At 49.1% G+C, this 27,581-nt stretch overlaps 1 protein-coding gene across 14 annotated transcripts in view; it reads right to left on the bottom strand.

Annotated features, from left to right (window-relative positions):
* Nucleotides 1-472: 472 nt before the first annotated feature.
* TENM4 (teneurin transmembrane protein 4) overlaps nt 473-27,581 on the bottom strand; it is a 2,920,333-nt gene continuing 2,893,224 nt past the window's right edge. For all 14 annotated transcript variants that reach the window (XM_058690343.1, XM_058690336.1, XM_058690342.1 and 11 more), the window contains 6 exons: nt 25,911-26,083; nt 20,544-20,779; nt 17,180-17,476; nt 14,119-15,733; nt 8,531-8,673; nt 473-5,949 (listed from right to left, as the gene is read on the bottom strand). In XM_058690343.1, the coding sequence (XP_058546326.1) occupies nt 5,191-5,949; nt 8,531-8,673; nt 14,119-15,733; nt 17,180-17,476; nt 20,544-20,779; nt 25,911-26,083 (3,223 nt within the window). In that variant the 3' untranslated portion in view covers nt 473-5,190. The remainder of the gene's footprint in view (nt 5,950-8,530; nt 8,674-14,118; nt 15,734-17,179; nt 17,477-20,543; nt 20,780-25,910; nt 26,084-27,581) is intronic.

Raw genomic sequence — 27,581 nt, 5'->3', positions numbered from 1 at the left:
GTTCCTGAGTTCAGGCCCCATATCGGGGTCTCTGCTGTCAGCACAGAGCCCACTTTGGATCTTCTGTCCCCCTCTCTCTCTCTCTGCCTCTCCCCTGCTTTCGCTCTCCCTCAAAAATAAATAAACATTAAAAAAAAAAAGTGCAACTCTTGGCATAGGAGACAACTCTGTGCCCAGTGGTTCTCTCTTCAGGGCAGTATTGGGCTTTCCTGCCCCTTGGAGTCTGTCCCTGAGGCCAGTGAAGACATCAGCTTGGGGAGAGGGGGTGCGGGATGCCCTGGGGGAGCCCTGGGACATAGCTGATGTCACAGCATGATGACATTCATGAGGCTAAGCCCCAGGGTCATGTGGCCTCTGGAAATGCTGATGGCAGCTTACGAGGGATTCTGGGGCCAAGGACCTGAATCTTCCAGGGCATCCCGAGAACAGCAGCGTCCAGTCGCTACTTTCTGAACAAAGGCCACCAGACACCTTAAACACAAAATATTCTTTTATTTGTCAACGAAGGCTACACGGGATCACTTCTGGTTTTGTTTTTATGCCTTTTTTTTCTTTTTCTAGAAGGTATCTACATCTGCATTTATTTACAGCCTTGTCGGTATTTACACAGTCAAGAATACAGTGTTAGAAACACAAAAGTGTCGAGAAAAAAACTTCTCAAAATTAGTTCCAGACTTCAGGAAAACTATTTCCACATGGTAAGGCCAGAGTCTCCAGTGTTGGTCGTCCAAAGGCAGCTTGGGACAGTCCTTTTGCCAAAGCTGCGGGTTCAGAAGTGTTCAAGAACAGGTGGGTTTAGAAAAGTGGGATTCTGGTGTTGGGTGAAACCAGGGTTGCCGGGCCCCACCAGACATCTGTGACCCAGCTTCTGCAGGAATGGCTGAGCCTGCCTGAGGGCTGGTTCTCCGTTGGCAGTTGGCCCTCAGAATCAATCACATGTTCTTGGGGACTGAGGAGTCACCCAGTGTCATGCCTTTGGCATTCCAGAGGGGGTAAGAAACCCAACATGAGCCCCACCGAGGCCTCCCCCCCCTCTGATCTTCCACATTCATGATGAAACCTAAGAGCTCACCGCTGTCTGGGGCGGTCAAGTACACAGGGCTGGTTTTTGAGAATGTAAAGGTTGGAGAGGATAAAGTTTCTATCACCTGAGCAATGAGTCTTTAAAATGAGTTTGCTGTTTTCTGACGGTTAAATGAAAGGGTCTTGAACTACAGAGTTCTTTCTTTTAACCCCGTCCCTTCCAATAAAATATAGACAAGTGTATAAACCTAGCTGGGAATTATGAGCCTCAAGTGGAGGGCTTTTTGTTGTAACAAGGATCCCAACAGAAAGAGGAGACTGGGTTCTTTCTGGAACCCCTCAGGAGGCAGGCCCCAGCTCAGGACCAGAAGGCATGGACTGGGCTTAGTGGCTGCTACGAGGAATGGAGAATAGATCCGACTTTGAGCACCAGGGATGTCAAACCCCAAAGCCCAGGATCCTGCAGAGTCCTGGCAAGCTCCTTCCTCCTGGGCGCCAAGCTCAGCATCCCTACCCTCACCACGTGGCAACCACAAACACGAGGCTGCAGATGTGAACCTGCATTCTAAGACTTCACACCGAAAGCCCGATCTTTGCATAATGGAAACAGCCACCTACAAAGGTGGTACTTACAAGTCACAGCTGAAAAGGTCCTTTATAATTTTTTTTTCAAGCAAATGTGATTCTTTGTTATGTGTCTATGAAAACACTGCCCAGTGTTACCTTCCTTTGCCTCACCGTCACCTTCTGCTTCTGCCCCACCCCGTCCTGATTATTTAAAACCATTCTCAACTTCTGGTCAGTTTCCTAGGGATTGTTTCAAATTTTCCATCCCTAGGTGGAAATCAGGCACTGGGCTGTTCCTTGGGTTCTCAGCCAGCAATTCTGAGAGACCAGCATCAGGGGCTGATAAAGGTGCAATTTACCCCAGAGTTTCTTCCCCTTCATTCCCTTGTCATAGCTCTGCCCTCCAATGATGTCTGTCTGGAGGCTGGGTAAAAAAAGGGAATCTCATCTTACGAAAAACAGAGCTGGGGAATAAGTCCTGTTTAAAGCAATGGCAGAGAGGCTGAGGATCAGGGGGCGATGGTACCCGTGGAAGGCAGGGGAGAAGGCAGGAACTCTTCCAAAACAAACCCTTTGCTAGGGCAACATCCTGCAGAATCGTGAACCTGGGCCAGTGAGGGAAGGCTGGTTTCTCCAAGAAATGGACACTTTGAGTAGCTTAGTGCTAAAAGGGCAGGTGCCATCGAGGGTGGGATTTGATGCTCAGAGGCCACTCGGTGGGCATGGGGAACTCTGGCTTATGCCTTCAGACTCACTCTTGCTGTGAGATTGGGGCTGCTGGTCTCAGCAGAAGGACAGACTGAGAAGGGCGGTGCCATGTCACCTGCCAGCCCTAATGGGAGCCCACTCCAAAAGGCCAGGCCAGAAGCACCGTCTCCAGGAGCAACAGTACCGATGTGAAACCACAGTGCGTGATGCTGCCTACGCCACACCTGAGATCTTTTCTCTAAAGAAAGAATGCTTCAACTTCTCCCCGTACTGATGCTGGGCCTCCGTGGTGGTGTGGAGCCCAGGAAAGGCAAAACGTGAAGGAACATGCAATAATTTTGTGTTTTTGATCTTTACAGGTCCATCCTATTACTTTGGTGGGGGGTGGGGGTGGAGGGTTCAGAGGGTGGGGACGGTGTAGGGAGATGATTCCCTTGGCTCTCATGTTGGCTCTGACCTTCAAGTAGATGTCCCCAGCAGGTCTCGACTGATGTCAGGTAGCCAAGATAGAACCGATCAGCTAGGCTAATGGGCACGAGAGCTTCACCCAAGGGCTCCTTGTATCAAGAGTATGTTTTGAGAGGCATCAGTCTATTTTGGATTTAAAAAACAAACGTGTTCTTCAGGCCAAACTGCTTTCCATCCCGTCCAAGAACGATCCTGCCAGATGGGAGTCCACCACCAGCTCCCAGGGACCACACACAGCAGGCCCGAGGAATACTGCATCTGACTCAGCAGAGCTCTGTACCCAGAGGCACTGGGCAACCAGTGGGCATACGGGCCAAGGTGCACTGTCGCAGCAGTGTGACTTTTGTGGAAGCAGGAAGAGCACTTAGCGAAACATATCCTCTAATCCCAGTGGGATGATGTAAGGCGAAACCTCCTCTCCCGAGAAGCGGCGGGTGCCTCCCTCTGCCAGGCAGAACCCAGGCTACATGCTGCTCCGGTTCTCACACAGCAAAGACCTTCTTGGTTTCATTAACTCGTGTAATATTCTGAAGACTCTGTGAGTAAGGCTATAAAGGTGCCATGAGCTTATCAGTCCAACAAGGTTTCCACGGGGGATAGCTCAGACTCAGAATTCATTTTCCACACTTAATGTAAATGTAACCCATAAAAGTCCCATTTTATAAGAAGCCCAGCTCAAAAGGAAGCATTTGGCTTCCCCTCCTGGTCTCCCAGAACCTCCTGTGAGTGGTAATGATGATGGTAATTAGGCAGATGAACCAGGAGCAAGGAGCTCCTCGCTCTTGCTGTGGCTGTCCCCTCCCCTCAATGCTTCCCTAGCCTGATGGCTGCTCTTGGGCGTGCCCACTTCCAAGAAGGCGAGAGAGCGTATGCCTCTTCCCAGTGACCTCAGGCATGGGTCTTCCCAGGGACAGCTGTAGCCTGGCCTCCCTGATCTGTGGGTACCGGCCTCAGGAACAGGTCCCAAACCTGGGGCAGCAGGGTGGGGGAGGGGGAGGGGGAGGGGGTTGGATGACCTTGCCAGGCCACACCAAATTAGCTCTTCCCTCCTTTCTCCTCAGTCTCTCTTTGAAACCCGGGATGGACTCCTCCAGAGGGGAAGCTGTTTTAGAAGAACTTCACAGAAGGAATTTCCTGAACGCTGACCCTGCTGCCTCCCAGCTGTGCTACTGGCTCATGTATGGGAGGCAGAGGAGCCTTCAGGAGCTGGTTAGAAGATGCTTGGCTTATGCCTTCCTCTCTTTGGCTGACTTCTTCTTAAGCATCTTTCCAGAATCAACGGCCACCAAACACCTCTCTCCACACTCCTGTTTCTCAGTGGTGGAGCTGAACAGTGGAGGGAGGATACCCACAGTCATGGGGAGAGAGGTTCACCTGGGAAGGCAGGCTGGTACCCTTGCTGCCACTGCCCTCCTTTTGCCATGGGTGGCCTGCCCCTCCCTGGACCTTGTGCTCACGTGGAGGGCTTGCCGGTTCTCGCATCTGACTCTGGGAGAGAGGAGGCGATGAGTAATAAGGAACATCATGGGAAGACCAACCAACCACAGACATCCTGGGTGCCTCGCCTCTATGGGAGGGTGAGGCTCTTAGCCCCAGGATGTTACGTCACCAGACTGGGGGAAGGGACCTGGGGGACACTTTCTCCATCCCAGCATGGGGGTGGCACCGACAACTACACAGGATTTGCAAAAGGGGTAGGGGGTTGCATTTAGCATCAAAATATAAAGCTTGGACAGGAGTTTGGGGCAGCTTGGAACAGGTGCTAAATGATATCACAAAAGTCCCCAGAGCAAGATGAAGACATCTGTGGTCCTCCAGAGGCACAGAACATGGTGAGTCAAAAGCCGCCACTCGTCTGTGGGAGCTGAGCCAAAAATCCTCAGGTCCTGCAGACCCTCCTTCCGGGCCCCCTCAGTAGTTCGGTACTAGCCCGTCACTCTCTACACCCCTCACTCCTGCCCGACCCCCATGGAAGAAAGGGTTGCACATGAGACAAGTTAGCACAGACACTTGTGTCTCACATCACACTGGGTACCTAGGGACAGACAAGGACACACCTCAGGAGATGTGTCTGAGAGGAGAAATGTACCCCAACAACAAGGAAAACTCCTCAAGGAGAAAGGGAACAAGAGACAATAAAGTTTTCATTGTGATCACACTACAGAAAAAAATACCTTCTGTTCTTTGCAAAAAATGTGTGAAGGCCAAATCTGTGTTTTTCTTTTCTTAAAAAAAAGGATGTTGCATGAGTTACAATGCAACCAGTATCTTTTTTGTGTGTGTTGGTTTGTTTTCTGCACTTGTTAAAAAAAGGATTTTTTTTTTTTTTTTTTTTTTTTTTTTTTTTAAGTACAACACAGTCAGGTGTGTGGCCACGAAAGAGTAGCTGTCTTTGGCAAGAAGTGCAGGCCGCGGACCTCTCTGTCACCTCCGGCCCATCTCGCTCTGTCTCATGAAGTGGATGTTGTTGGCGCTGTCTGACAGTTCCGGGTACTGCTCCACGGAGATCACGAAGAAGCCATCGTAGCCTTGAACCCGCCCCGTGTTCAGCGCCTGCTGCTTCTCCCCCTCTGTCCAGGCCCGCAGGCCTTCCTCCCCTTCCCGGAGTCGCTGCTGCTCGCGGGCCCACGCCTGGCGCACGGCTCTCTGCCGGGCCAGCTCCAGCACCCGCGCCTTCTCCTCATCCAATGTGGTCCCGTAGCGAGTGCTCAAGCACAGTGCCCCATACTGGAGCTGGATGTCTGTGTAGCGTCTAGTCCTGCCATTGAGCATCGTGTTGATCTGGGACACCGTGACGTTGACCCCGTTCTCCAGGGTTCGCCGCCCCCCACTGAGGCCCAGGATGGCCAGGTCGCCTTCCGAGGGCCCTGGTTTCACAAAGTAGTGGGTGTCCATCCCGTCAATGGTGAAGTGCAGGTTCTCCAGGTAGTGGGCGTTGTTCAAGATGGCAGCAACCCTCCGCCCGTCTTCGTTGGCCACACTGATGATGTCTGTGGTCACTCGGCCATCCTTCAAGGCAAACTTGACCCCCTTGCCAAAGACCGAGCCACTGGATGCAAACTTCTTTGTCTCTGGGGCCTGTTGGCAGCTGGTGATTGTGGAGCCGTAGAGCTGGTCAAAACGTTCTAGGGTGACAAAGGCCTTGAGCTGCTTCTGCACCTCACACTGTACCCCGAGGATAGACTGATGGGGGAGGAGAGAGAGAAAGAAGGAATGAGGCAAAGGGGAAAACCTCTCCCCAAGAGCCTGAAGAGTCAGCTCTCATAACTAATCGAATCTATACACATTAACCAGTAGCATCTAGCTCTACTGCTGACCACTAGAACATTCTGCCGTCCTTTATCCATCCGTTCACCCATCCTTCCGTTAAGAAACTCTTCAGCAAGCATCTGCTCTGTGCCAGGTTTCTTTCTGGGCACTGAAGAGGTACCAACGAATCAGACATCATCCCTGCTCTTGAGGAACCCATCATTTAGTGCAGAAAGACAGATGTGACAGAAAATAATTATCATCAAATGTGATAACTGGTGGTTTAAGAGAAGTAGCAGTAATAACTTTGGCTAACAGGTCTTGGTCTTTGAGCTAAATCAGTCACATTCGGTATCTCATTTGATTTCCACAATAACTTCATATAGTAGGTACTCTTATTATTGATTTTACATCTAAGAAAAATAAGTCTCTAAGAGATTGTAATGGGCCCACATCCGTACAGGGGGTAAGTATTCAAGCCAACGTTTGAACTCTGTCTGATTCTAGAGGCTCAGCTTCAAGGGCTCTGGATCAGGGAGCAGAGGACAAGGATCAGAACATCTCAGCCCAAAGATGGAGGAATGAGGTGGACAAGGTAGGGTTCAAGGGCAGACTCACGCTTGAGTTGGAACTCGGAGGATAAGGGGACGATGTCAGATGGAGGAATGACAAGCAATGCGTTCTTGGCAAGAAGGCTTAGTAAGATGAAAACCGGTCATTTACATAACCCCTCTTACCCTGCTTTATCGTTCTCCATCATGTTTATAAACTATTTTCAAGGAGGGCCTCTGCCCCCATAGTGCTTCCTGGGGGCTCCTCAGATGCCTCTGCTCTCGGCTGCTTTGGGGGACAGATTGGGCCTGGTCTCCACATCATACCACCTACCCGTCCCTCCCATGGTGCAGGAGCTTGGCAAAGCCAGGTTCGTGCAAGCTCCAGGGCTTAACCAGCAACTCAGGGAAATGGCTTTAGAAACAGGCCTATCGGCTTCTCACTGAAATTAAGTCCTCTTTATAATTAATAGAACCCTGTCTGTGAACAATTATTTCCTAGAGTTTCACGAAAGCTGGAGTGCTCAACAACACAGATCTTCGATGCTTGCCAAGGGCAGAAATCAATAATTCATTGACGGGCGAGGTTGGCAAACAGGCCGTCAGAGACTGGGGCTCTGCGTCGGGGGGAAGGGAAGCTGGCGGGGGTGGGGGGAGGTGGGGAGCAGCTGGGCTGCTGTGGAATCAGCCAGGTCAGCCGGTGGGGGGTGGGGGGGTGGACAGTGGGGATTGAGCCAGGCAGAGGGCAGGGCTACAGCGGCACAGAACAGCAGAAAGGGGCCAGGCTTTGTGGTCAGACACACTGGGTTCTCATCGCCTTTCCTGCTGAGTGACCTTGAGCAAGTTTCTCTCTGAGCTCTGGTCTCCTCATCTGTAAAATGAGGAAGAATGCCTACCTCACACAGGGTTGTGTACTTCTTTCAACCATCTGTGCATTCAGCAGAAGGGCAGTACACTGGGTACCGAAGAAGACCCAGGATTTATTTGCCTTCTTGGGGCTCATAGTCCAGTGGGGATACAGGTGTGGTAAGTGCTCTGAAGGGGAGAATATGGGGTACCGCTAGGACCTAGAGGTACAGAATCATGTTCTCCAGAGTCTAGAGGACAGAGGCAGCTGAGCCGAGGATGAAGGGAATCAGGCTGGAGTAAGACACACGGATATGCAAGTTTCTGGCTGTCAGCAGTGTGCCATCTAACAACGCTGCTGTACCTCTGGACAGGGATCCCCAGAAGGCCTGGTCTCCGCCTGATTCATGCCTGCATTCATGGAGTGCAGCGTGGGGTCTGGAAGAGGCAGCTCCTAGTACTTACATTATGAAGTGGGGGAGGGGGCGAAAAGGGGATGCCTGAAGTGAGGGGTGGGGTAGAGGGGTTTTTAAGGACCTTCACAGCTATATAATTCTGTGAGTCTTTAAAACCAGGCCATAAAAGGCACACAAGACAAGGTAACATTTTTTTGAACACCTTACAGACAGATCCGGGTGTGAATCCCAGTCTACCCCTTCCTTGCTTGTGTGGCACTGGAAAGCCTCAGGCATTAAACCTGTAAAATGCCAACAGTAATACCAGGGGATATGTGTGCGTTAACTTGTGTAGAATACCTCAGGCAGGTGCAGGTGAACGGAGGTGCTCAGAAAATGTCACACTTGTATTTAGAACACACCCTCCCTCCTTGCCCTTTTGCTCTAGGCAGTGACAAAGGCTCATTGTTTTTGTGGAATTCCAAACTCCGCGTATCAGAGAAAACTTAATAGAGCTTGTGGGGGTCTGTGTTCTGTTACAGCTGGGTCCACAGTGGCTTGCCAGTGGTTACTACAGATTTCCTGAACAGCCTTTGGCAGGCACTGTGGCTGCACCACGTCAGTTTCCGTCACGGGCCCATGCTTTCCTGAAAAGCTTTGTAGGAGCCACTCCCATAAGGTCTGCCTGGCCTGAGGGTGGGTGGCCGTGTGTGCGCAGATTACCTTGCTGTTGTCCCACTCCTGAGTTTTCATCTGTGTGTGGACGAGCTCGTAGGATGGTTCCATGGCGTCCATGTCTGGCTTGGGGTAGCCAGGAATCACATTGTGCAGCTGGAATCCAAAGGTGAGGAGCCAGCTGTTGACATCTGGGTGGGAGAGAAGCAGAAATGTCCTTGTGGAGTGAGTGGCCCTCAGAGGTGACATATCCCAATAAAGTGGCCCAGAGTGAGACAGCAGTAGGGGGGTGAGGGTGGGGGGTGTCGCAAGTGGGACATCAACTGCTACAAACACTTTGGAAAACTGTTTCATGGTTATTAAAGCCACACATACTCTTTGGACCATTGTTCCTCTCCTAGATACGTGTCTAAGAGAGCTGTGACTTCAGTAGAACCTAGGTTTCCAGACTCCCCTGTCACTTAAACCTCTTTGGATTCAAACCCAGGGGGACCGGAGTGGGGGGTAGATGATGCACACCCACCCTCTGCATCAGGAGGAAACACTTGCAGAGGACAACTGCACCCAAAGGAAAGATTTAAGTGAATGACTTTCAAAGAGAAATTCCATTTAAAAACAAGCCCTCCCTCCTCTCCCAAGCAGCAAGATGGCCTCTACCAAACATCAAAGAGTCCCCCCCCCCCCCCCCCGCCGAGTCTACCTTTCATTTACTCTGGTAAGTGATGCTAAGGAAGTCATTTAACTCCCTGGATTAATCTCCATTTTCCAATCTTTAATACTGGGCTTGAGGGGACACCTGGGTGGCTCAGTTGGTTAAGCGTCCGACTTTGGCTCAGGTCATGATCTCATCATTCATGAGTTTCAGCCCCTGCATCAGGCTCTCTGCTATCCTCGCAGAGCCCACTTTGGATCCTCTGTCTCCCTCTCTCTCTTCCCCTCCCCTACTCGCATGTGTGCTCTCTCAAAATAAACAAACATTAAAAAAAATAGTGGGCTTGAGGATCTAGCGCCATAGGCGTTGGTTTCATCGATTTTACAACATTCCTGGGGGGTTACTAATTATAGAATATTAGGTATAGGGATAGAGAGGACTTTCCCATGAGCCTTTGGCTCACTGAAGAACAGAATCAGGAAGCCAAGACGTAAGGGAAAGCAAGAGGATGGATAAAGTATCATCTGTTACTAGGCCCAATGTTGCTGAGAGCGTTTCGTGTGCCCAGCACTGTGTTACTCCGACCCTCACCTTGTGCACTCAGAACCCTGAAGGGGAGATGACACACAGGCATGCAAAACTTTGACACAAGAAAAAAGATGAGAGGAGGGCAGAAGTCTTTCAGTTGGACAGGCTGACAAGTCTTCACAAAGAAGGTGGCCTTTAAGGCAGACACTGAAAGCTGTGTACCTTTTGTCAGGCTTCAGCAGAGATAAAGGGGGCACTTCAGGCAAAGACCGTGTGCAAGGCAAGGCCTGGAGAGGGCAGGTGAGTGTGGGGAGTGTTCAGGTAAGCGGAGAGCATTTCAGCAAGGCAGAGAGAGAACGAGAAAGAAAAATTGTGGCTAGCGCAGGAGAAGCCTGGGATGGCAGGTAGGAGTTAACTGGGTGTCTGTAGGAGAGTGACAGCCAGCCTGTGTCCCAGTGTGGCTCGGCCTTCCTTGAGAAGAGGCAGTTGAAGATGTTAAAGCATTTGTTGAGCAGAGACTCAGAATCCAAAGTCTGGGGAAGGGGTGGGGTGGGGGGTGGAGTTGAGCCTCAGAGCTGGCAGTCCTGGGCTATGGGCATCCAGGCCTGCTTTTGCCTTCTTCCAAATGAGACATGTCTCTAGTCAGGGAGGCCCTGCTTAGGGTCCAGGCACTGGTGCAGCTGTCTTCCCCTACCACCCACTGAAGCCATTCCAGCGATGGGGATGTCCTTTGGGGGTTGACAACTGTGTCCCTGCCACTGCTGCATCCTGTGCTGTCTTCTCATTCAAGGACCTCAAGTTTGCCTTTGTTTTTTTTTGTTTTTTGGATGCCCTGGAGCCCCTCTCTCTTGGGTGTGAAACATGGAGGTACCAGGGTGGAGGAAGATAGGAAGGGCGGCGTAGAAACCCAGGTTCTACTTCTAGGAAGGTTGTGGAAGGAAAAGAACATGGTGAGGCAAGACGAAACCCATGTTCAAATTCAGGCTCCCCAAGTTGCACACTGTGTGAACTTGGACCGTTTCCTTAACCTCTCTGAGATTCAGTTTCCCTATCTACAAACTGATGGTAGAAATGGTTTTCACCAAGCCATGGAAAGAATAATAGTGTTACCACTTTGGGCAGCCATCATACAGCAGCAACTGTTCTAAGCTTGTTACACGAATGACTGGGTTTCCTATATTCTAAAGTGTCCAGCTTGGTTCCTGGCTCATAGAAGGTTTTCTGAGCTTTTTCAAACCCAGACCCCCACGTCACTGGACCTCCATTTCCTCATTTGTAACATGAGGCACTTGGGCTAGCTTGCCTCCAAAGTCCCTTTCTTCACTGAGTTTTTGAGAATCTCTGATTCTATGAATCGTGGCAGATGGTTTTTAGGAAATTAAAACAAACAGAACAGGGGGGGAAAAATCCCCCATGAAGCCATTTGGCCTGAGGCTGAGAACCTGCATCTGAATTTGTAGTTGGAAAGGAAAACTTCTATCAGGATTACTGCAGATTCCCAGGAAACTAGGGGGCTGAAAAGAGGGCTGGGCCTTAATCATAAGTGATGGAAGGTAGGAATATTTCTCACTATGCCTTTAGGAAAAATGCTGAAAATCGATTTATTCATTGTTTTTTTTTTCCCTATGGCACTTTTCTGAAAAGTTGGGAATTTTACTCTTCCTTTTTATGACATCAGAGTTAGAAATTTCTGTCAAGTTAAAAAGCCCCTTTTTACCCATCCGCCCCAGACATCAGTGTAGCCACGTGGGACAGCGATGAATTAACAATCCTTTCTTATGTGGGCACATTACAGAGTGAATTTCATTCCAAGAATGAGGATTCTGGAGTTAGAGCAGAGTTCTACCCCTAGCCCTGCCACTTCTCAGTAGGTCAGTTACTTTATGGCTCTGACCTTCACTTTCCTCCTCTGAGAATGGAGTCAGTGATCCCCATCTCACTGGCTTCAGGTGAGGGTTAGTGCAATAGTTTATGGGATGGATCCTTGGTGGATATTTTTTGGTTGCCTTCCTAGCATCCCATTCTGCCTTCTCACTCTTCCTTTTGGGGTATCCGTGTAGTTTTAGGGAGGCTGACTCCACCTAGGGGTTCAGCAATGGAGCATGTCACCTAGGCTAAGCCACTCAGTGCGTTTTCTCTCCCCAGCCACAGTGCTTGGTTCAGGGGTTGTCATGTGACCTCAGCCTATCCATTTGGAGCATATGCTCCTTTTTATTGGTGTCATTGCTGGATGTGAGTGAGGTTGTATGTAGCTCGCATGGAAGCTAAACGGTTTAGTGAGAATTAGTGGGATCTTGGTTTGTAGTAACAGAATGTTTTCCTGTACCATTTTTTTTGTTTTTCCAGCTACAGTAAGTAACCTGCCAAGATACCTCGAAAGAAACTCACTGCAGGATGAGCAGGGGGTGTGCTTAATGTACACAGACATAATGGACATGTTTTCTAAATCTGTTAAGTTTTCTTGGACTGCCAGCAAGTTGAGCATAGTGAGACCCTGTTGGGCTATTCCTGTTCACCACAGGCCCCAAGTCCGCTTTCATCGCACCCACCCACCACCGCGCCCACTCTTCTTCCTCACGCATGGGATGCCTGCTCTCAACATGACCACCTGGAATTCTTCCCGGAAAGAATCCTCCAGTCAGTGTCAGCAGCAGCAGGGTCCAGACCAGGCCACCAGGTTTGGGAGCTAGGAAGCCACATCCCTACGGGGCACTCATGTGAGCTGTACCTGTTGCCCTCTCTGCACTTCTGTAAATGCAGTCCCCTCTGCTTGGGTTGCCTTTCTCCCCATTACCTGAGGAATGTCCACTCAGAAGTGGGCCTCAAGGATGAACTGCTCCCTGGGCACAGCCGGCTGTGCGTCCTGTGTATCAACGGCCATCAGTGCAAACTTTCATCCTGGGCCCCTCACTGCTGTCTGTGTCTCCCTTGCAGTGTAAATTCCTGGAGGGCAGGGATCATCTTTGTATCCCATCCCCTCAGGCCGAAAACAGTGGCTGCACCCAGGAGGCACTTGTTGAACGAAAATGAAACTGCCTTAAAATAGGGGGTGCAGAGTTGTGTCACAGGAGAAAGAGAAGGAAACGACCAGGTTTGCAAGTTGGGGCGTGCCCAATTTTTGCCCACTGCAAACTCTCTTTTATAAAAAGCGCTGGTTTTATCCAGACCTGAATCCCCATAGCTGCTCTGACTCTTGAGGTCTTCTGTGGCTGAGGTCTGGGAGTGGCTGCTTTGCTGGGTGGACTGTGGCTGCTGAAGACATTTCTGGCACGTGTGAACATTTATATTCCAGTTGGTTTCACAGCGGTGGAAAACAAAGCTCACTTTTTAAGTCAGGGTCGAGGTAAGGGAACCTTACATGAGCCAGGCACTGTGCTAGGCAGGTTATAAAATGTATCTCATTTCACCCTTGCAACCATCCTAGCAGGGTTTTTTTTTTTTTTTTTTTTTTCCTACTTGTCCATCCTCTCCCTTTCTCCCCTCTTCCTACCCTCTTTGGATTGAATGTTTTTTTAGTCTACATTTTATTTCCGCTAGTGACTAATTAGCTATGCCTCTGCTTTCTTTTCTAGTGGATGCTCTAGGATTTACAACATGCAACTTATCAGTGTCAGTAGACATTCTAACATTTATTTATTTATTTATTTATTTAGTTAGTTAGTTAGTTACTTACTTACTTACTTACGTAGGCTTCATGCCCAGAGTGGAACCCAGTGTGGGGCTTGAACTTAGAACCGTGAGATCAAGACCCGAACTGAGATCAAGAGTTGGATGCTTAACTGACTGAACCACCCAGGTGCCCCCTCACTTTAATTTACAGGTCAGCAAACTGGAATTAAGGGAAGTTAAGTAATTTCTGTGACTGTCCATAACTTAGAAATGGTGCATCCTTCAGCAGTTCTGTGTCCAAATTCTGAACTGTCCATTACATTATCCCGAATGAGAAAATTGATTTTTTTTTTTCTTTAGCTATACCTTCACCCACCTTATTGGGGACTCATAGTCAGCCTGATTTCTGGGTCAGAAACTTCCAAAGTGCATTTTCAGGGATGCATCCAGTGAAGCACTAGGATTTCATGGTGAAAAAAAGGGGTTTCATGCTCAAATGCTTGAGAAACTGTGGGTAAAGGGGTTTCGTGGTCAGATGTCTGAGAAATAGTGGGTAACTGTGTTAAACAGTTCTCTTTACCAGAGGACTTCTCAGAGGCTTTCGTAAGCTGCAATGTATTATGAAAATTTAAGAATGGTAGTTGCCCTGTCAAATCAATTTGAGGCCAGTACCAGTTTTTCCAGGGCATTTCTCTCAAGTAGTGTTTCTTAAAATCTACTTTGAAAATTGCTGTTCTAAGGAAAGCCAGTGTTTCCTGTGACCCAACTACCAGCTTTCTCAAGGAAGACCGTCCTGTCAGAGGACCAGAACAACAGTCCTGTCCTCCGAATGAGCCCTCATCCTCACCTGTCATGAAGCACTTGATGTCCTGAGAGTTGCTGATGGGGTTGTTGTTTTTAAACATGTAGAGATTGAAAGGCATGATGTTGCTGCTAGTAAGGTGTTTCCACAACTCGTGGTCTGGGCTAGTCCAGCGACCAGCCAGCACATCATAATCCCGCCGGCCCATGTGGATGAGCTTGGTGAGTGGATCGTAGAGGCCACCATGGTAGCCGATGATGATCTGAAAGTTGGGGTTGGTGTCCATGTAGATCTCTCCATAGGCAGTGTATAGAATCTGCTTGATCATCAAACCTGTTCCACTGAAGACAGCAAGAGGGGTCCCGATGTTGTCACAAGCTATGTAAAACTCATCACCGCTGCTCAGCTCCATGGCAAAGAGGTGCCCTTGCAGATCATAGTAGAGGGAGGTGATCTCGGAGCTGGAGTGGTTGTAAAGGTGGGTGACCTTGGTGGGGTTGGTCAGGTCTGCATAGAAGAACTGCAGGTGGTGGCTGTGGCTACTCTTGCTGGACACCCGCCGCCCCAGGCCATCGTAACGGTACCTGACGCTCCAGCCACCGGCCCGGTTGTAGGCCTTGATGAGCAGGCCAGCTGAGTTGTACTCAAAGACGTCCCCGCCCCGCTGCCTCAGGAAGCCATCCTCGTCCATCTTGTACTGCACATCACCCAGCCTAGTGATGCGGTCACGGAGGTCATACCTTAGCGGGGTGAGCCGTGCACTGTTCCCAGGGCTCAGTAAGTGCAGGTTCCCATTGAGGTCATAGCTGTAGCGCCAGAGCGGCTTGTCATTGATGGAGACCGTCTGTAGTTGGCCATCAGCGTCGTACTCATAGGAGTAGCGGGTGGTATTGGCATAGGGTCCCACCTTCAGCTCCTTCTTCACTACTCGCCCCATGTTATCATACTGGACGGTCATCCAGTACATGAGTGAGCGGAAAATCTCATATTGCACTTCCTTCATCCGGCCGTATGCGTCAAAGTGTTTGGTGTGGGTCATGACCGCTGTAGTGATGATCTGGTTAATGTCATAGTAGATGACACCAAACTTCCCAAACTGCTCTGTCTTCCCTGACACATCATCATAGCGATAGAGATCGATGGGCAGCGGGGTCTCATTGATCACAGCCTGCATGCTGGTCACCCGGAAACTGTTGTCATAGTTATAGTCAAAACGAGCATTGACCATGCCTTCCTCGGTGAAGCGGAAGATCTGGCGGTCGATCAGAGGCCCAATTTGACGGTAGCGGATGGTGCAGGTGAAGCCCTCATTCTGTAGGTTGATGGTCTTCAGCATGCCTGCTGTCTCGTCATAGGTGAAGCTCACCTTGGTGGTGTCATACAGCATCTCGGCTAGCTTTGACAGTTTGCCATACTTGTATATGACCCTGCGGCCGGTGCCCAGGTAGAAGGTGTGGAGGAGGTGCCCGTCCTCAGTGAAGTCCTGGATGACCGAGGCATTGCCTTCAGGGGGCTGGTAGATGTTCCTGTAGTAGCCCACTGAGCGAATGGTCTCTAGCGTCTGCCGGGCCACGTTGGGCATGGTCACAGAAGAGAGGCGGTCATTCTTGTCGAACTCAAAGATGTATTGCCGCTGGCTGTGGAGGAGCAGTACCATGGACTGGAGGGAAAGGAACACAGAAGTAACAGTAGGGAAGTGCACGCAGGGGAAGTCTGTGCACTTAAGACTTAAAGGAGATGAATGAAAAGCCAAGGGAACTGGTGGTTGTCCTAAGTGAGGCCCAAACCACAGCCTTCTAAACAATGTGCCATAGGGTACTGCAGTGGGGTACAAATGGGTAAGATAAGGATTTCTCTCAGCCCTTGGCCCTGGCACTCAGGCCATCTGTCTTCCCATGGTGAGCAGCCTTGTCTGCTTGTCCCTTTGTGTGGTACAAAAATGATGATTTTGTGGGTGATGGTGTGTGAGAAAGGTTGGGAGCACTGGCTAGAAGGATTTGCAACAGCCTCTCTCCTGGCTTCCTTCCTTCAGATTCCTTCTCAAATCAATGTTCCTACTCAAGCAAGAATGATTTTCCTAAAACACAGCCTGACAGTATCTACTGCCTGCTACACAACTTCTGTTGGCTCCCTGTGGCCCACAGGATAAAGAATGCATCTGAGAAGGGCATTTAAGGCTTTATGCAGGAACAGGTCATATGCCCACCCTGGGCTGGGGTGGACTGTGATGGCAACAGGGAAACCTGATTCCTAACAATGGCTTGTTGCATGGCCCCAGGAAGGTTCTTTCCCCCTCTGGGTTGGGTTTTTCACTATGTCGGATGACCTCCAACATCTCTCTTACCACCACCACAGAACATTGCTTAGAGATGCTCACCTAGCACACGGTGGGGAAGACTGAGCACAAAGCAAGCACAGCCCAGACCCTGGACAGGTGACCGCGAGCAGGAAACAAAGTAAAGACGTCGGTACCAGAACCGGGGCATGAAGTGCAGGCTCTTTTACAGGAATAAGTCAGCAGATAACACACCTAAAGGAAGCTAGGCAGCAAAGCTAAATTTTCTCCGATTTGGGACCAACTTTTGCTTTCAGGGCTTTTCTGATTCTTAGCCCCTGGGATGAAATAAATCCTAACCTGAAGCAGAACGGATTTACGAAGGCCATGCCCACCACTGGAAGCTCAGGATTAATCACCTCCTGCCTAAGTACTGATCCCTAGGCCTCTGCCCTATTCTCTGCGACCAGATCACACTGTGTGCCCCAGACCTGGGAGCAGACCCCTGCCTGGGTCTCAGCCCTCAGTCCTGCTCTGTAGGACCAGTTAGTGTTGGGCCTGCCCCCAGTTCTAGTCTCTCATGTGGGCCTTTAACATTCTCCTGCCCCAGGACCCCCACCTGCCACACCATCACCATGATCCACCCAGATGCCTCTCGGGCTCCCCAGCCTTCTATTGCAGATTTTTCTGTTTTCTTTTGGAGACCACATGGGTCCAATCTATCCCGCTGAGGGCAGCAAGCTGGGCCTGGCCATGGGTTGAGCCATGACACAATGGTCTTCTAAATGGCAAGGCCAGTGGTGGTGGGGGTGGGGGGGGATGGACACCTGCCTTCTCTAAGTATGTGTAGGTCCACGTCTTCCCATCAGCAAAGATCCTGGATGTGATGCGACCCGCCTGGTCATATTCCATCCTCTCAGACATGATGCCTCTCTGGATGCCAGCGATATGGCCCCCTGGGGAGTATGTCACATTGACACCATTCAGCCTGCTGCTGGGTGACCAGAGGCTGGGCCGCCCTGCCTGGTCGTACAGGATCCGGAGGGTGAACTTGCGGTGGTCATCATAGATCTTCTCTGTGCGGGTCACACGGTCAAAGTCCAGGGACAGGAGGTTCCGGTTGTGAACCTGGAGTAGGAGGAAAGACAGAGTTAATCTGGACATTGAAGACTTTGATGTGAGAAGGTCCTGATTAGAGGAGGCAGCACAGGTCATGGGTGTCAACAGACGGGGTTTGGGTCCTGGCTCTATCACCTGCCAGTTCTATGAAGCTTCATCATCTGTAAAATGGGAATGCCAATTACATAGGGCTGTTGTGAGAATACAGGCAGTGCAGGTATTGAGCAAATACTAGCTGGTCCTGAAGATGATCCGTGTGATATCCTAATGCCATACTTCTAATGGGGACAAAAAGGCAGCTCCTTCTTGACTCTCTCCTAAAAAGGGAGAGGCCAAGTGGGTCCAGATCCCCTTGCTAGGTCAGCTGGGCTGCTAGGTCAGCACACAATTCAATTTCCTTCCAGAGTCAGGAATACAGGGCTCCCGCAAGGGTAGAGGTAAGTCAGGGTTTTTCATAGTTTAATAAAGAAATATACTTTGAGGCCTACTTCTGTATTTGGATCCACCCTTTAGGCATCGGTTGCCCCTGAAACATTGCCAGGTACTCCAAAGCTAAAATGCTGTGTCCCCTCTAATTGGCACATGGCCTTATAGGACATTTGGGCACATTTTCCGACTCTTCCATTGGTCACTGGTTAAGTTTGACATATAGTAAGGGAAACACAAGAGGAAAGTAGACGATGTAGGTCATATGATACAAAACCGCACATGTGGACTGAGGTAATGAAAGGCCCTCTAGGACCCTGGGTGGTAAAAAAGGCTCTGGTCTAGGAATTAAGGTCAGGATTCCAGCCTCAATTCTGTGGCCAATTTATCTGTGTGACCTTGGGCAAGTGCCATTCCCTGTCCGAGTCTCAATTTCTTCCTCTGTGAAACAACAGGGCTATTGTGAGGACTGAAGAAGCCTGAGTAGATTACCAAACAGAGTTCTGGGCATATAGAAGGTACTGAATTAATGAATGTAATTATTTCCATTAAATGGCAGCAAAGGATCGCATTCTCAGAGAACGTAGAGACATGTGTGTCTCCCCCTTTCCTCCAAACAAATTCTCAAACCTTGAAAATAAGGATTTATAATGATGATGCTGGGACAACTTTAGCTGTGAATGGCCTGCTTATAATAAGGTTGCCTTCCCAGGGGTAATCAAATACAATTGCAGAGCAAAAACAGTGTGGCAGACAATTCCCGTGAAAAATCGGAGGCACCGGAGACTGGAGCTGTGTTCTTTGCCGGGAGGGCAAAGGAAGATTCAGGGTCTGCACCACCAACAATGATGGGGGCCATTTTAAGGCATCTTTTGCAGGGTCCCCTGTGACTCCTCCCAAGGAGCTGCCACCCAGCCAGTTGCCCCTCCCCACCCCCCCGCCACCCCTGGAGGGCCCCTAGGGAAGGCGAGCTATACCTCTGTGGCAAAATTAATAAAATTGAATTAAGCAGCTCACTGGGGAACCGCCTAATGCTTCCTGTGCTTGGCAGTGGCAGCAATGAGATTATTTTACATCTTTCTTTATTAAAAAAGTTCCCAGTTGTATAAAAAATGAGCTCCATTATGGGGAGGCGCACCCGGATAACATTCTAATTCCACATGCCGTCACTGTGGGTGGCCATTTATTTTGGGAGGATGCAGAGATGCGGCCACCGGACTGGAGCACCATTAATCTCAGGCTGGGAGAGGGACCAATTAAAGCCTGGGAAACTTTTGGTCCAGTTCACACTGCAGAGAGGAAATCCTAATAGCACTAATCGCTGCCATTTATTGAGCACCTGGGTTCTACCAGCATTGGGCTAGGTACTTGGAATATATTATCTTGTTTCCGCAGAGGAGGCTGAGACTCAGAGGAGTTGCTCAGGGCTACACGCCAGGCCCAGGCAGGAATCAAACCAAGGTCAACTTTTCCATTTAGCACTCTGCCTTAGATGTGCATGAGGGGGCTCCTGGAGAATTCAGACAGGGGGCTCGGGGAGGCTGCAGATGGTGGTGGGCCACAGAGAACAAAGACACTTACGGCCTTCCTCAGGGAACTAGTGGAAGGCTCTTTCCCACTTCGGTTTTTGCTAGAGTTCTAGGCTGTTGAGGAGACACAGGAAGGCTGGTTTTGTGGATTCTAGTTGTGTGATATTGGCTGTGTCGAGACAGCGCCGGCTGTGTGGCATGAGGATGCTTCTGTGGTTTTTAGGAGTCAGCAACAATCTCGCTCAGTTCTGCGGTTCCCTTCAGCCCAGCCAGTGCCTACAGAGCAGCTGGGGTCTGCAAGGAGCTGTGCTCAGAACCGGGCTGGTTTCTTCGCTTTCACGCTCCCTGTCACCTTCCTTTCTGAAGCTAGAGGGAAAAGAAGTGGGGCAATCGGGCCTGGGGGGCGGGGGCGGTAATAGCACTCTGCAGAAACATGGGGGGTGAGGCAGTGAAAGGGCTGGCTCAGGGCATCCACATTCTGAAGAGCACTCTGAAATGCCAGACCACAGATGCCAACCCACTGGCATCAGGGACAGCTGGGGTTGGGGGTCGTTTTGCTCATTTAGTAAGGGGACAACTGCCTGGAAGGAGTGGAGGATGTGGCTTAGGTTCCAAATAGCCAAACTGGATTCTGCTAGATATTAGTAAGAACATAGTAGTAAGAATAGCAGGAACAACAGGAGTAGGTTATTGACCACTTCCTGTGTGCAAGGCTCAGTATGAGGCATTCTGTATATTATTTCCAATTCTTGTCGCAACTTGTAAAATTGATTCATCCTCCGCATTTTTTTTTGGAGAATGAGACTGAGGCTCCGGTTGAATGAAATGGCATCACGGACGGGCTGAAATTCAGTCCGGGTATCACAGAAGCTGGAAATCCAACTCAGGCCTAACACCAAAGCCGGTGATCTTGCCACAACGTAAGAGAGATTCGAGATTTCTTATTAAGTGAGGTTTGCCTACTTCACCTTCCTCCTTTGGCAGGGGGCCCAGGAACACTTTCTCCCCCAGGGCCAGTTTTAAGAACAGAACTCAGTTCTCCGGATGGGTCCTCATTCTCTCCCGCTAGGGCCCCAGCCACCCCCAGAGGTGGAGCCCCGCCTGGAGCAGGCCTTGCTCACCCGCAGCCGGCGCCCGAACACGGTGACCTGGCCCCGCGCCTGCTCCTTGCGCTGCCGCCACTCCACCAGGTTGAGGCCGTTGTCGATGGGCAGCGTGACGTTCCGCTTGCCCACAGTGGGGTTGACCGTGCCGGCCAGCAGATGGGGCTCTGTCTGCAGTGCCACCTCCATGCCGTTGGCCAGCAGCAGCCGCAGGGAGCCGTCTGCCCCGATGTAGTAGCTGTTGCGGACCTGGTCTGAGGGACGGGAGAGGAGAGGGACCGTTTCTGCTCAGGAGGGCTGAGGATGGAGGGAGGGGTGTGCACAGCAGAGGTAGGGGTGTGGCTTCTAAATGGGTTTATTTTTCTGACTATGGAAATGAAACATTATCATTGAAGAAAACTAGGACGATATAGGGAGATCGTCCATGATCGCAATACCAAAAAAAAAAAGCCACTGTAAATATTTTGTATACTCCTAGACTTCAGAATATTTCTGGGGGTGCCTGGGTGGCTCAGTCAGTTAAGCATCTGACTTAAGGCTCAGGTCATGAGTTCGAGCCCCGCATCTAGCTCTGTGCGGACAGCTCAGAGCCTGGAATCTGCTTTGGATTCTGGGTCTCCCTCTTTCTCTGCCCTTTTCCCGCTTATGCTCTGTCTCTCTCTCAGAAATAAACATTAAAAAAAGAATATTTCTGAATACATTTATAAAGTAATTGCTTATAGTGTGCCACTGATCATTGTATTACATCATTGAATATTTTTCCTAAGTGTTTCTCTCTTTAAAAATTTTTTTAATGTTTATTTTTGAGAGAGAGAGAGGGCGGGGGGAGGGGCAGAGAGAGAGGGAGACACAGAATCTGAAGCAGGCTCCAGGCTCCGACCTGTCAGCACAGAGGCCAACACAGGGCTTGAACTCACCAACCACGAGATCATGACCTGAGCCAAAGTTGGACGCTCAACTGACTGAGCCACCCTGGCCCCCCTCCTAAGTGTTTCTCCTAATGACTGTACAGTATTCCATTATATGGAAATGCCATAATTTATCTAACCCATCCTCAAGTAGATATTCTGATTATTTCTAGCTTTTCATAATTACAAAGTGACACTGCAAATAAACATATTGTAAACATTATGCTAAGTGAAAGAAGTCAGACACAAAAGACCACATAATGTATCAATGACTCCCTTTATATGAAATATCCAGAATAAGACATCAAGTAGATTAGTGAGGGAAAGGCACTAATGGGGAATGGGGAGTAAGCACTTATGGGTACAAGCTTTCTTTTGGGGGAGTGGTAAACATTTTCCAGAACTAGACAGCATTAATAATTGCATAACTTTGTAAATATACTAAACCCCCCTGAACTGTACACTTTAAAAGGGTGAATTTTAGAGTATGTGAATTATATCTCTATTAAAACTATATTTTTTGGATAAATGAATGTCTTCGTTTTGGGTTGTTAGGATTACTAGAACAAAGGGTTGAACATTTTTTAAAAAATTTTTTAATGTCTTATTTATTTTTGAGACAGAGAGAGACAGAGCATGAGCAGGGGAGGGGCAGAGAGAGAGGGAGACACAGAATCCGAAACAGGCTCCAGGCTCTGAGCTGTCAGCACAGAGCCCGACGCGGGGCTTGAACTCATAGACCAGGAAGTCATGACCTGAGCCGGTCGGACGCTCAACCGACTGAGCCACCCAGGCGCCCCAGGGTTGAACATTTTTAAGGTTCTTGGTACACACCAGAGTAACTATTCTTTACATCAAGGTGAAAATAACTCCAGTACTTAAGTTGCTGACAAAATTCCAAATATATATGTATATATATGTATATATGTATATATATGTGTACGTATATGTGTATATATATGTATATACGTATATGTATATATATGTGTATATATATATATACACATATATATACACATATATATATTTAAGTCATTTTCATATACATACATATGTGCATAGATGAACCAATGATTTAAAAGATATGTCTGATTTTGAAATCTTAGACCTGATTTAAATATTTTAATTAGGATCTTTAGCTCAAAGAAACTTCTGGAGAAGAGCGAATTTCAGTTGTGAAATGCACACAATTCTTTTCTAACACTGGAAACACCTGAGTTAGTGCTGCAGCCTTCCCCTCTTGCCCTTCCTCAGCTGCTGCTTCTGTCTACACCTGCCCCTCTTCAATAAACTCTAGCCCAAGTCCTCCCTTCAAGGCTATGCTGAACTGTCACCTCTCCTCAGAAGCCTCCCCAGTTCCTTGGGCACAACAAATGCCTCCCCCTCCCTTAGCCTCTTGATGGGCCTCATTACTGGTCTGGCAACTGAGGGGTACAGGGTCTACACTCTGTTCTGCTGCACAGAGACTAAGAGCACGCATGGCCTTCAGAGCCACGCTACCAGGGTTCGAGTCCCAGATCCACCATTCTCTTGCTGCAAGACCCTGGGCAAATTCCTTAATCTCCCATGCCTCTGGTTCTTCATCTGTACCTTGGGGATGAAAACTGTACTCTTACCTCACAGCATTAGGTGGGATAACGAATATGAAGAGCTGAGAATGGTGGTTGGCATATAGTGAGTGTTATGTAAAAGTGAGCTATTATTAGTTTTCTGTGCGAGCATTGTACTAGTCACTGCCATGGAGATCTCTTGTCATCTCTCCTCAGCCTCTACTGCCCCGTTTCACACGTCTGTCATAGAGAACTTTTCTAGTACTGATCATGGGTCTTCAATAGCTCCCCATTGCCTTTAGATCAGTGCTTAAGAGAATGGGTTCTATTTGTCTGGGTCCAAATACCCTACCAGGCGTGTGTCTTTGGACAAGGTACTTAACCTCTTAGTGACTTAAACTGTCTTCATTTGGAAAATGGAGATGTTAATAATACCTCATAGGGTTGTTGTGAGGAGGGAGTAGGTACATGAATGTAAAACACTAACCATCTACTTTATACTTGATAGGTGTTCCAAGATGTTAGCTATCATTGTCGTTAGAGGACGTGCTCAGTAAACATTTGCTGGATTGAACTAGATCTATTCCAGGCTATGTATGCCAAGCAAAGAAAAGAAACAAACAAAAAAAAAAAACAAAACCAAAAAAAACCCCACAAACAACCACAGACACACACAAAAGCAAAAACAAAAACAAACAAAAAACGGATGTAGCTTTGTAGGAAACTGTGGCTAAGTCTTCCCTGTTAGAATGGCATCAGATCAGCCCCGCCCTCTCTCCCTCCCTCCCCCCTCCATCCTTCCCCTTTTCTTCCTCACACATGCAGAATTCTAAGATCTGCCTTAAACTTGGCTATGCATTATTCACTGGCCATCTGTATTTTCCTTCTTTTGAACAGTGAAAAGGCCCGTGTCATTTATCTCTTAAAGCTGCTTCTTGCTGAATGCACATATGTCCATTAGTGATGACTTTGGATGGAATGGTGTTTGTAGAGGCCCATCTCAAACGAGCCCCATTTAATGTGAGCTGTGACTTCCAAGCCTGCTCCTCATTAGCGGTTCCTCCTTATTTCTTCCCATAGCTCAGACATAAGATGCAGCTGAAAACACTTTTTACCAAGCCTCTACTGAGGTGGTTGCAAAACGGAACATGCAAGCCTGGTATGAGGGAAGGAGAGGAGCTTGGCAGAGGCACCAAAGAGGAAAAACAGGTACCACATTTCCTGGATTCCCCGATGAGTTTTTCCTTTTCCCACTTCAGTGTTTGTGAAATCGGAATGTGTCTTAAGTCCTTGCATGAATTTTGAGCCGTGTGTCTCCCCTCCTCCCCAAGCTGAAAAGTTGCTATTGAATTGATGGTACATTTTAAAAGTGAGGAAATGTGGCACTTTTGAATGGGAAAAAAAAAATTTGCCTAAAGATAAGAAAGACTGCATTAACTTTTGAGAAAAATGCAGCAAGCCAGCTTAGAGGTGTGCAGGGGATAAGACAGTTCTTAACCACAGGGAGGGACAAGATGTCTGAACAATCTGTGGCCCTGCTGTCCTCAGCCAGGCAGAGCCCTGGCTAGCTCAGAATCGGCACCTTCTCCTGGCAATAACTCAGTCCGAGCATAAACACCGTGAGTGTGTCCCAACCCACTGCTCTAGGTGCTGGTGGGGAAGGAACTGCAAGATACTGCTTCTCTTTCTTCTGACTGAGAACCACTACCGTTCTTTGAGCTTCTTTAAAGGCACTGTATTACATTTGGGAGTAGAAGCGGTTGTGGAAATATACAGTTATTTTCTTATGGTAAATCCAAGTGCCAGTTATTAAATAATTAGTTAATGAATCCAGCAAGAAATTACTGAGTTGTATTATGGGCCTGGCCCATGTTGGGCACTCTGTGTACACTGTAAAGGGATTGTCTGGGCAACGCTTATGAGGCAGCTACGGTAATTCGGCCCCATTTCCCAGCCCCAGAGACTGAGGCTCAGAGAAGAGTGACTCCACCCAATTCACACAGGTAGGAACTGAAACCGTAGGCACAGAGATCCCCCAGTCTGTCTACTCCAGAGCTTTTTTCTGCTCCGTGCACTGCCTCACACCATTCAACACGGCTTCAACTTGCTTTCGTTTCCTCAAGGAGAAAATCAAGGGCCCCCATGATGTAGTGGCAGAGTCAGGACTAGAATCTGGGCCTGTGACTCCCAGCCGAAGCCTCTTTTTACTACTTGTGTCAAAGCTTTTGGGAGCACAAAAAGCCATCAGGAGAGTGGCGAAAAAAATCAAGGCTCTCCCTAGTGATATCTTCTTCTTTTTTTCATGCTTACTAGATCCAATGAAGTTGTGAACTCCACTCTGGGTCACCACCTCCCGTGAGGACAACCAAGGCAGACAATCTGCAGCCAGATTTCATCACTGTGATTTCCCTAAAGCTCAAAGATCAACTCCTACCAGGGATTACTTGATGAACGCAGACGAGAAGGGTCTTTTCTCTGTGGAAGCCTAGAGAAGGCACGAACTGTTGTCACCTGAGCTTCAGGGAGGACTTCTCCATGCCTAGGTCCCTTTCGTGATTAGGCACAATCATTATTGTCCTTTGTCCTCACCCACACCAGTGTGAGAGCAAGCCTTTAACCTGGGAGCCATTAGAATGGCGGAATAGTGAGGGCATCTGGATTAGCAGCTAGTGGACTGTCTACCCTTTGTTCTCATGATGATGGGATGAGACAAGGGACTGTTACTCTGAGGCTTCTGGGAGAGAATATACAGGACTCGGGCTGGTGTGTTTTGCACATTCGAATGCAACACAGAGAGAAACCAGTTGTAATGCTCTGCTACTAAAGCTGCCCGGCTCTAGTAGCCGCTTGTTTCTGGTATCATCCTCTTCCAAAGGGGTCTCTTCACCCTCCTGCCTCAAAGTCCCCAAGCCTCCCAGCTGGCTTACCTTGCAGCAGTGTATAGAAGGCACCGGAAGCAGACAGGTTGGTGGTTATGGTGACATCATCCTTGCTGGAGGTCTCTACCTGGACATGCACTGAGCTGTCTGTATCGCTTCGGAAACTGCTCACCTGGCCAGTGGGGAAGGTCACATTTGTCAGGCGGCCAAAGCTGTCATACCTGAAAACCAAGGGGTGGCTCTGAGTAACGGAAATATAATGGTGCCATGGCCGGAACTTGGCGCGTTCCACCTGCTGCCACAGTTTTGCATGTTCTGCTTTTCTCTCTGGTTAGACACATTGCCGTGTCTCCTCCACCTCCTTGCACACAGTTTCCAGGAAGGGACTCTACCGGTTGACACCTGACTGCAGGTGGAGGACTTACCTCTCTGAGTCTTCCTCTGCTAATTCTATAAGGCAGAGATGACAGCCCCTGCCCTGCCTCCCTCCCAGGATTACTGCGAGGAACCTGCGGCAGGGGCCTGTGGCTACAAACTTACACCCACCCATGTGGTGTGACAAGATGGCGGCCATCTGAGGCTGCTGACCCAAAGTCTTAGAGCCAGGGCACTCCCAGAGGTGACAGGGTCAAACTTGATGCTTGAATAACCCTCTCAAAACCCAGAGAAATGGTTATACAGGCTTTTCCTGAACACCACAAGAGATGGGGCTTCCTACAAAGCTACGGACCCTGGGGAAAGGGGGCTCTGAATTCAAACCAGGACTCTGCTCCCACATAAGGAGGCTGAAAAGACGAGCTCTTGCAACCTCTTCCCATCTAGATTTCACGTCAGGCACCAAGCAGTTACGCATATATCTGCAGTTGTCAGGACTCACAGCTTTGCTCTGCTGGCATCTTTTTGAAGCATCACAATTGAATCTTAATTCCCTTTTCCATCTCTGACAATAATGAAAGAAATGCCTACCATTACTGAACACCCACAACATATCAGGCATAGTGCTTTTCATACATCCTTTCCCTTAATCCTTGCAACTAGTCTAAACGGTATAAATGATCTCCTTTTTGGAGGAGGTTCAGAAAAGTCGAGTCACCTGCTCAAGGTCACACAGATCCTAAGTGTGGTGGAGTCAAAAGTCAAAGTCAGATTTATCTGCTTCCAGGGTCCCACTTGCTTCTCTCCCTTGAGTGAGCATTTCTGTAGCGTCCGTTTGCAAACATCTGTTGTTGTGCTCTACCTGCGGCAAAGTCGTTGGGAGATGGTAGGGAGTAGGCTTTTAACACTCAGTTACAGTTTTTAATTGCGGGAGGCTGAAGTGTAAAAAGGTAGGTATAATTGCCTTTTTGCACCTGTGCGCGAATGGGAAAAAACTTCTTCGTCCAGATGTTAGTGTTTCTGACTTCTAGTCGTACTGAAGCTCACATGCGAGTTCAGTTTTGTGTCTCCCTGGTGGACTCTTCCCCCTGCTTTGCTCTCACTATTGCCGTGAAGCTGGCGTCTGGGCCCCGAGGGATTTGATGCTGGCGAAATGAAAGGCTCCAGAGTTCAGCTCAGTCCTGGCTCTTCCCATGATCCTCCAGCTGCACCTGGTTTCCTGATGCCTCGGGTGCTGCTGCTTCGACCGCTTCAGGTGAGACTTGGGAGGTGAGACCAGATAGGTGTTTGCTGAGCAATTTTTTGCCCAAGGTCAGATATAGGTGCTGCATGGATTGTGCCCTC

The sequence above is a fragment of the Neofelis nebulosa genome, chromosome 10, assembly GCF_028018385.1.
Source record: "Neofelis nebulosa isolate mNeoNeb1 chromosome 10, mNeoNeb1.pri, whole genome shotgun sequence".
Classification (NCBI taxonomy): Eukaryota; Metazoa; Chordata; class Mammalia; order Carnivora; family Felidae; genus Neofelis; species Neofelis nebulosa.
Note: the sequence above shows the minus strand (reverse complement) of the source record. Positions and strands in the feature narration are given on the sequence as shown.